At 40.6% G+C, this 9310-nt stretch overlaps 1 protein-coding gene across 1 annotated transcript; it reads left to right on the top strand.

Moving 5' to 3' along the window:
* Positions 1 to 216: 216 nt before the first annotated feature.
* CREG1 (cellular repressor of E1A stimulated genes 1) lies at positions 217 to 5103 on the top strand. Its single transcript, XM_065676463.1, has 3 exons — positions 217 to 596; positions 3940 to 4059; positions 4918 to 5103. Exons 1-3 carry the CDS (start codon positions 306 to 308, stop codon positions 5101 to 5103), a joined length of 597 nt encoding a protein of 198 aa, XP_065532535.1. The 5' UTR covers positions 217 to 305.
* Positions 5104 to 9310: the final 4207 nt, after the last annotated feature.

Below are 9310 nucleotides of genomic sequence, written 5' to 3'. Positions count from 1 at the left end.
CTCCTCCCCCTGGAGAGGCAGGGCTGTCCGGGATGTTTACAACCGAGAGCAACTGTGAGGATTGTCCCGCCCCCAAGCAGCTCTCATTGGCTAAGAAGGGAGAAGCCATTGGCTGACAGCCGACAGACTGATTTCCTACTCACAAGGTTGTCCCCTGCGCGCCCTCACCCAATGGGTGAAGGCGGGCGGGAAGGGTTGTTCCGATTGGCGGAGCGACGTGGGGTCTGGCCCCACCCCCCTCGCGGGTCAGGGTCCGACGGGAGGGTGGCTGGGGGGATACGGTAGTTGGTGGTGTTTGGTGCAGTATGTTTGGGTTTCAGCTCCGCTGCGCCGTGGCGGTGCTGCTGCTGTTGCTGTTGTTGCTGACGGCCGGCGGGGCCATCCCGCCGCCGGAGGATGCGGCACGCATGGCGCGCTTTGTGCTGCACACCTGCGACTGGGGCGCACTGGCCACGCTCTCCGCGCAGGAGGGGCTGCGTGGCTACCCATTCGCCAACATCTTCTCCCTCAGCGACGGCCCCCCCGGGCCGCTGGGCGGCAGCGGCATCCCGTACTTCTACCTGACCGACATGGAGATCTCCGTGCAGGACCTGGAGGTGAGCAGGAGCGGCCGGGCTGGCGGGGAAGGACAGAGTGTCCCTACAAAATCAGGTCTGATCTAGTGTATGCAAGCCCTAGATAGAGATACTGACTCCAATAAAGGAGACTTAAAGCTTTCAAGTATGCAGGTTGCAAACGCAGTGAACCAAATGGTGGTTGGAATTTCTTACGTAGGAGTCAGGGCTTACACCAGCCTTTCCTGAAGGCAATGTAATGGTGCTGCTAGCTGCCCTTTCCGTGAATGTCGCCTCATTTTTGAGCCCTGGGAACAATTATTGGCCCTACAGCATCTGAACATAAGCAGTGCTGCCTGTGTTGATGCTTATTAGTCATAGAATCATAAAATGGTTTGGGCTGGAAGGGACCTTAAAGCTCATCCAGTTCCAACCCCCTGCCACAGGCAGGGACACCTTCCACTAGACCACGTTGCTCCAAGCCACGTCCAACCTAGTCTTGAACACTGCCGGGGATGGGGCAGCCGCAGCTTCTCTGGGCAACCTGTGCCCGCGGCTCACCACCCTTGTAGTAAAGAACTTCCTCATAATGTCTAATTAAAATGGCCCTTCTATCGTTTTAAAGCTATTCCTCCTTGTGTTGTCACTCTATACCTTTGTTAAAAATCCCTCTCCAGATTTCTTATAGGCCTCCTTTAAGTACTGGGAGGCTGCTATGAGGTCTCCCCAGACCCTTCTCTTGGCCAGGCTGAGCAGTCCTCTTAAGAAGTTCCTACTGATCATGGTCTGAGAAGTTGTTGAGCACCACCCTGGTAGAGGAAGAGACTGAAGCTTACAGGATCACTGAGCAGTGGAATGAGGGGCCACAGAATATTTAAATGGAGAAGGTCACAAAAAATATCAAAATGACTGTAAATAGGCAGTGTGGGACTTGAGCAAAGAGAGCTCTTATACAGGCTGTTGAAAGAGTAGTAATTAGATCTCTGGAGCAGATTGCAAAAGCAAGCACATGATGGGAGGTGTGCTGAGGCTCTTGAGTGTAATTGGCGTTATCTCAGATGTGTCACTTGGATGAAGTCAAGAGAGTTGGCTACAGAGGTAGGGAAATTGTGTGTGTCCTTTAATGGATTTTTTTAATTGTTGTTCCAGCAACTATTACGGTGTTAGTGAAATAAACACAAAAATAATGGAAATTTTCAGAGTTTATTTTACTGTACACTTTTTTGTCTGTTCACTGTCAGGTTTTAGTTTGTTACATTGAAATAGTTTGTTTCAAAGTGCTGTAGAAAGCCTAACTTATCTTGTGTAGTATCTTCTCTATCCTAGAATAACATAAAAATCATGGTATAAACTGCTAACGAACATTTTCCTATGGAAGGCTCTTCAATAGATCCTTGTTCTGCTGTTAGAGGGCAGAAACGTTTGACTGTGACAGTCACCGTGTGATGGGGATGGTGCTGAATAATCATGAGTCAGCTTTTTTTGTAGTTAAGCCAACTTCCTGTCCAGCAGGTGGTTGCTCCCTTTCCATCGGTTCAGCAGGGCTCTGCGTAGTGTTCAAGTGACATTTTGGATGGGTTTGGGGGTTTTTTGTTTATTGTTTGGGGTTTGGTTTTGGTTTTGTTTTTTTAGATGAGCTTTTTTTAAGGAAATTCAAAGCACATGAACTTTCTTTTCTGGGATCACAGAATCACAGAATCCCAAGGGTTGGAAGGGACCTCAAAAGATCATCTAGTCCAACCCCCCCACAAGAGCAGGGTAACCTACAGTACATCACACAGGAACTTGTCCAGGCGGGCCTTGAATATCTCCAGTGTAGGAGACTCCACAACCCCCCTGGGCAACCTGTTCCAGTGCTCTGTCACTCTTACAGTAAAGAAGTTCTTCCTGATGTTAACGTGGAACTTCCTATGCTCCAGTTTACACCCATTGCCCCTTGTCCTATCACTGGATATCACTGAAAAAAGCCTAGCTCCATCATCCTGACACCCACCCTTTACATATTTGTAAACATTGATGAGGTCACCCCTCAGTCTCCTCTTTTGCAAGCTAAAGAGACCCAGCTCCCTCAGCCTCTCCTCATAAGGGAGATGTTCCACTCCCTTGATCATCTTTGTGGCTCTGCGCTGGACTCCTTCAAGCAATTCCCTGTCCTTCTTGAACAGAGGGGCCCAGAACTGGACGCAATATTCCAGATGCGGCCTCACCAAGGCTGAGTAGAGGGGGAGGAGAACCTCTCTTGACCTACTAACCACACCCTTTCTAATGCACCCTAAGATGCCATTTGCCTTCTTGGCCGCAAGAGCACATTGCTGGCTCATGGTCATCCTCCTATCCACCAGGACCCCCAGGTCCCTTTCCCCTTCGCTACTTTCCAGCAGGTCACCCCCCAACCTGTACTGGTACATGGGGTTGTTCTTCCCCACATGCAAGACTCTACACTTGCCCTTGTTAAATTTCATCAAGTTTCTCCCCGCCCAACTCTCCAGCCTGTTCAGGTCTCGCTGAATGGCAGCACAGCCTTCTGGTGTGTCAGCCACTCCTCCCAGTTTTGTGTCACTCTGAGGTAGGCAGTCCTGTTTTTCACCACTACTTGTCAAGCTGTGTTCACCAAATTAGTTTTTCTAAATCAATCAGATACAGATTATTTAATTCTTCAAATTTGGTATCTTAAATACCCAGGATTTTTTAAACCTACCTTTTAACAATTCGCTTTAAACTTCAAAAGACCTGACCAGGCGGCAGAGAGGCTTGTTTTGATGTTGGGGGGGAGGGTGTTTGTATGTTTGTTTTTGTTTTAACTAATTTTATCAACAGTTATGAAACTTAGTTACCTTTTTAGTAATCCTTTATCCTTCTCCTAATGAAGTTCACTGTATGTCCTTGTCTTCTGTACTGTGCTGTGTCTATGTAAATTGGAATATATCATAGAATCACAGGCTGGTTTGGGTTGGAAGGGACCTTAAAGCCCATCTAGTTCCAGCTCCCTGCCATGGGCAGAGACAGCTTCCACTAGACCAGGTTGCTCCAAGCCCTGTGCAGCCTGGCCTTGAACACTGCCAGGGATGGGGCAGCCACAGCTTCTCTGGGCAATGTCATCATTTGAATGTGAAATATCTAGACTGCATATTGAATTCACAGTTTTAGGGAGTGCTGTTTTGTGAGGTTTGTATTTTATACTAACAAACTTGAGCACTGGGCTTTCTTTCACATTCAAAGTTCATCTAAGTAAGGCCTTCATATGTAATTAGGAAAAGCTGACAGCAGCTTTGTCCTTTTTACCAATAATATTGAACTTAATAAAGTACAAAATGCTGAAAATATGATGGGTATAACATTTTTCTTGCAAAAGCATGTAAACCTTATTTTACTGCTTGCATTTCAGATCAGTTCAAATGCCTCCTTGACTGTGTCTTTAGCACAGACTCCTTACTGCAAGCAGCACAGATATGACCCCCAGAATCCCCTCTGTGCCCACATCATCTTCAGTGGGAATGTTGTAAAGGTAAGTAGCTGAAAGTTGACACTGGATAACATTATGTGCATGAAATAGTATTGTTTAGTGGATGGTGAAGGGAAAGGTTAGAATTTCTGTGTGAAAGTATATGAAGAGATATTATGTGCAATGATACAAGAAGGCTAATCATAGTTGGTGTGAGGAAAATGAAGTTACCACTTGATATTTGCAGGAGCTCTGTTGTTTTCACACCTCAGATATTTGTACATTACACTCCAGCAATCCTTTAATAGTTTTCACAAGTTCCTCATCAATAACAGTGTGGTTTATTTCAATTAGTTCATGTTGTAGCATACCCAGACCTTTAAGTTGTTGATTTAACCCTTTAAACATTTGTGCATTGTCTATTAAGCGCCACCACACAATTCAGCTTCCCTTCTCTGTAGATTCTGTTCTATCATTCTGTTTGTGTATGTGTGTATGCATCTGTTTGCACATGTCTGAACATGGTTGGGTCTGTGTGTGTCTGTTTGAGCAGGTGCATAGGAGGTAAAATCACACCTAAAACATTGCATTGTAGTAATTCAGCAAGTATCCATACTTCTCTGTTTTGTGATCTGTTGAAAGATTTATTCTTATGTTGATGAAGAACTGCCTTACTCATGCTTACTTTAAAAGCACCGTTTTGATTTAATATTAAAATCAACTGCCTTGCAGTTTTTGTCTGTGTCATACAGTGGTATGCCCCACTGAATATGGAGAGACTCTGCCACAGTAGTGAGTCCTCTGGGACAAGACATGGCTGAACTGAAAAGAGCACACTGCAGTCAGCAGTGGTTTTTTAGCTAAAATTTTCTTCACATGACTGTAACTTACTGTAATATTTTGCTGGTTATTATCTTTTAGGTGAATGATTCAGAAGCAGGCTTAGCAAAAAAAGCATTATTCATTCGCCACCCTGAGATGGAAAGTTGGCCTAAGGATCACAATTGGTTCTTTGCCAAATTCAATATCACCTGTATTTGGGTCCTGGACTACTTTGGTGGATTGAAAATTGTGACGCCAGAAGAATATTACAATGTCAAGCCTTAGTAAGTACTGAGGTTTTGCATACTAACTCTCATTATATTTAAAACCTATAGAAATTCTGCATATCAAATTTATATTGTTTCTTTTTTTATATATACATTTATGTATTTTCCCTAACTAGTCTACTGGATGCAGTGCCTCAAATTGTAAGGTATATTCAAATAGGAGATCCGGCTACTTAACAGTATCAAGTATAGTATGTAAAGAACTATCTATGGCTAACTGCACTTGTACCTTGGTTTAAAAAAACGGTTTCTTGGGAGGAAGGACTCTTACAGAATGGGCACAGTCATTGTCTCCTTTTTGAGTTAATTGAAAGGCAGATCATGTTTTGGTAAAAGTATTGAGACTATTCAGCACTTACAAAGCTGTATTAATGGGATTGCAGCAATATTGCTTTATGTTTTTTTAAAAATGCTTTTGAATCTATCATTACGATGTTCAGGTATAGAGAAATAGTGTTCTATTGTCTACATAAAAATAAGTCTTTAAAACTTTCAAATACATTTTAGCACAGTCAACACTTACACAATTGATTTTCACTCTTAACTCCTTGTAGGTGGAAGAAGATCCTTGCTGGTGCTGATACACAGATGAATTACCTGTTTTATGACAGATTTATTTTTTAATATGTGTTGTACAGCTGAATTAATAATGAAAAAAAATCATTTAGCATTGTTAATGAGCTTGTATAGTCCTACTGAAGTAATGTGAATTCTCACTAACTAGCACAGCTTGAATCATGTCCTACTCAGAAACCTTTGTGCATAAGTCATAACTAAATCTTATTCACTAGACATGCTTCTGGAAAGATATCTGTCTGACAGTTCGCATTCAGAAATGCTGTGTTTACTGGAAAATAAAGGATTAGTCTAGTTCTAAATCTTTCAGTGCGTTAAAGAATAGTGGTTTATGAGCATTTCCAATTTTTTTTTGTTTTTAATACCAGTTTAGTTTAGATCTTTATGGCAAAGTACTACAGGATGGCTCAGCTGACTGTAGAATGGAAAGCATTGCTGGTATTACAATGGCAAATGATATGCTGAGTTTCCAATTTCTGTTAATAATTTTCTTTGCACACTAATACATTCACTTGTTTGAGCCATTGTTCTATTTTGCTACATATATTGAATGTGCTATAGAATATGACTTGTGATTATACAAATTCTATGTATACCTCAGGATTAAGTTCTTGGTAACTCTTAGCAGGCAGTGGTTATGTGCCTTCACTCTTTAATGGAAGCAGAGTGTGGTAATACCTAAAGTATCTGTCTTTAGTATAAAAAGTGTAATGGCTTGTAAGTTCATTAAGAATGTTGTAAAGGGTAAATGTTTTCTGACTATAATTCTGAAATCTTCAGCTTTGGTAGTCTGATCAAATAGCAACATACCAGCTTTTATTACCCTCAGCAGTATAAATGAGCAGGTTCTTGGCTTTGAAGCCTTACACAGCAATTTTTGGTTAGTAACCCAAAAGTGAGAACTAAGCAATACAGTATGATAGAGATGATTCATGACTTGTAAAGAATGAAAATGGAAGGTGTGCATAATTAATTCTGTGTTAAAATAAGCCACACACAACCACAAAAAAAAAATAAATTAACATCTTTTTACCTCCTCTCTGATCTACCATGTGCTAGGTTCACAAATACCCAAAAGTGATTATGAAAACTAAGTTGATTTTACAATGAGCAAATATTACCTAGTTGTCAGAGTAAAGAATGTGAGAACTTAGACTCCTTAGAAGCAGATCAATATGTAGAACAGTAGAATTCATCATATCAAATCAGGTTAATGTTGTTATTATATTGCTACTTGCTGGAATTATTTGTGAATGTATTTTTGGTGTAATGTATTACATTTTCCTTCTCTGCAAGGAGAAAAAAGGTACTTGTTACTGTATCAAACCCATTCTGTCCTGTTGTTTGAAACTTACAATATGGAAACAATTTATGTTGAATAGATAACTGTCATTAAATGAAAAATTGGAAAATAGTTTTATATAAAGCATAACAATTGTGGAAATTCAGATAATCCACTGGTATGAGCTCAGTTCTTACCATGGGGACACTTGAATGTATTACATGTCACTCTGTAACTTCTGATGTGTGAGACTGATGATGCTGTGCTTTTATTAAAGCTAAAGGGTTTTTTTGACAAGTGGTGGTGTGTGTTCTTTATTACATGTTCAAGAATATTTCCCTCCCTCATGCTCTTTCACCTGAGCACACTTTCTTCAGAGTTCTTGTTTTACTGTTGCTCTGGAGTCTTTCATGCTTACTAGAAAAAATGGTAAAACCATTTAAAAACTATAAACCCTGTTTATATGGTAAAACCATATAAAAACTATTGCACGTGGCTTTCCCTCTGTGAATGGTATACGCACTTTCATGCTTCACTTTCTTTTCTGCATCCAATATTGTGAAATGGAGCATAAAATAACAACAGTGGAGTTTGTGGAAATGAATACTAGAAAGCTTTATTTGATTATTTATTTCTGCTGGGGCTTCTGTGTTTCTAGATGACTGTATCATTGGCAGACAAGAGTTCATCCATACCCAGGAAAGCAGGGCTCCATCACACATTAACAGTTACTTAGGAAGACAAACACCATCACTTGGAATACAGCCCCCTTCTTTCTTCTCCCCCCAGCTTTATATGCTGAGCGTGATGCCATATGGTCTGGAATATCCCTTTGGTCAGTTGGGGTCCACTTTCCAAGCTAAGTCCTCTCTGAAATCCTTGTATACACCCAGCCTACTCACTAGGAGGTTGGGGGGAGAAGTAGAGAAGTTCTTGACATTGTGTAAACGATAGCTAAAACATGAGTGGGTTGTCAGTGCTTTCATCACAAATTCAAAATGTAGCTCCAAACAAGCTGCTATAGAAAGAAAATTATGTCATGCAAAAGCAGTACAACACCTTTAGAAGAATCGCTTTAGTTTGAGGGTTTGTTACAGAATAAAACTTGTTTTATTTCTGGTTGTCTTGTCAGATGTGATGTTCTCATTAGTACCAATTCCCAAGTCTTGTCTGATTCAGAGTGGAAGGGCTTTTTTTGGTAACAATTATTCTTAAACAGTTTTGTAATGTACTACATTTTATTGGAAGTTTCAGATCATCCAAATCTCTTCAAGTTTTAAGTTTGATAGGATTCCAGCCAGGTATTTCTTTTGGAAAGTGGTGAACAACAAAACGATTAAGCTGCACGTACAGAGCTGGATTTGAGGGTTCATCAAGGAGGAACTCTTTGGGGTTGTTGAATTTCTGCATCTCACTGAACACTTGGATAAAGAGATTTTTGTATGTAGAAGTGGAATGTAAAGCACACTAGCATATCAATTATACAGAATGTCGGACATCTCCCTGTTCACCTTCCTTAGTAACAGGCATGTAAATGTTAGTATCATGAACTCAAGTTATCAGCTTTGGTCCCATTTTTCCTCATCTTCTTCTCCCTGTGCTCACCTTTGTTACATTAGGCTTATTCAGGAATTTGCTTCTGAACATGTTTCCTTTTTTCTTAATATCCAGAAATAATAGTATAGCTTAGAATAGGGAAGGCCAAGTATAAGAAATTAACATAGCTGTAAATAATGAATCAGTGTTTTGGCTATGTGTATACTCTGTCATAGTATGCTTGACATTATCTGAACTCTAAATAGTAATGAAGTCAGCCTCCATACTCAGGAGGTTATGCATCTGAGATATGGAATAAACTGAGGCACCTCACTAAGTCACAGGATGTTTGTTAGCTAGGAGTCTAATTAGGATAATCTCAGCCTGTCTCTCTAATGATATAGTCCTGTTTTTCATTTGTCTACTTGTCTTGCTCATTGACATGTTTGTGTTTCTATGCCTTGATTTTCCATTTCTTTATTGTGTTATAATGTAAGGCTTGTGCCCAGTAGATTCTTCTGACATGCTATGTCATTGCAGAATAGTGCTTAGGTACATCAGCTGTTGAGGCATTTTTTCAGTTCTATCTGGAATTAATTTCTTAGCTATCTAACTTTGTATCTGTGATCTTCACAATAAAATCAAAAGAGGTATTTTAACCAGAATATTAGATTACTACAAAAAGTATTAATCATAACTTAATGGATTAATTTGTCACAGGCTTTTCCTGAATAACACCACGATCAAGAGTTTCAAAATCAGATAAACTGCTATATTATTGTTGAACACCAGAGGGTGCCGTAGACTTACA

This window comes from Lathamus discolor, chromosome 4 (genome assembly GCF_037157495.1).
Source record: "Lathamus discolor isolate bLatDis1 chromosome 4, bLatDis1.hap1, whole genome shotgun sequence".
Lineage (NCBI taxonomy): Eukaryota > Metazoa > Chordata > Aves > Psittaciformes > Psittacidae > Lathamus > Lathamus discolor.
This window is presented reverse-complemented; position numbering and strand designations above follow the sequence as displayed.

Excerpts from the sequence above, each read along its gene's own strand:
- CREG1 (XM_065676463.1), top strand. The coding sequence starts at position 306 with ATGTTTGGGTTTCAGCTCCGCTGCGCCGTGGCGGTGCTGCTGCTGTTG. Across the intron at positions 597-3,939 it reads TCTCCGTGCAGGACCTGGAG|ATCAGTTCAAATGCCTCCTT; the intron begins GTGAGCAGGAGC and ends CTTGCATTTCAG. Across the intron at positions 4,060-4,917 it reads TCAGTGGGAATGTTGTAAAG|GTGAATGATTCAGAAGCAGG; the intron begins GTAAGTAGCTGA and ends ATTATCTTTTAG.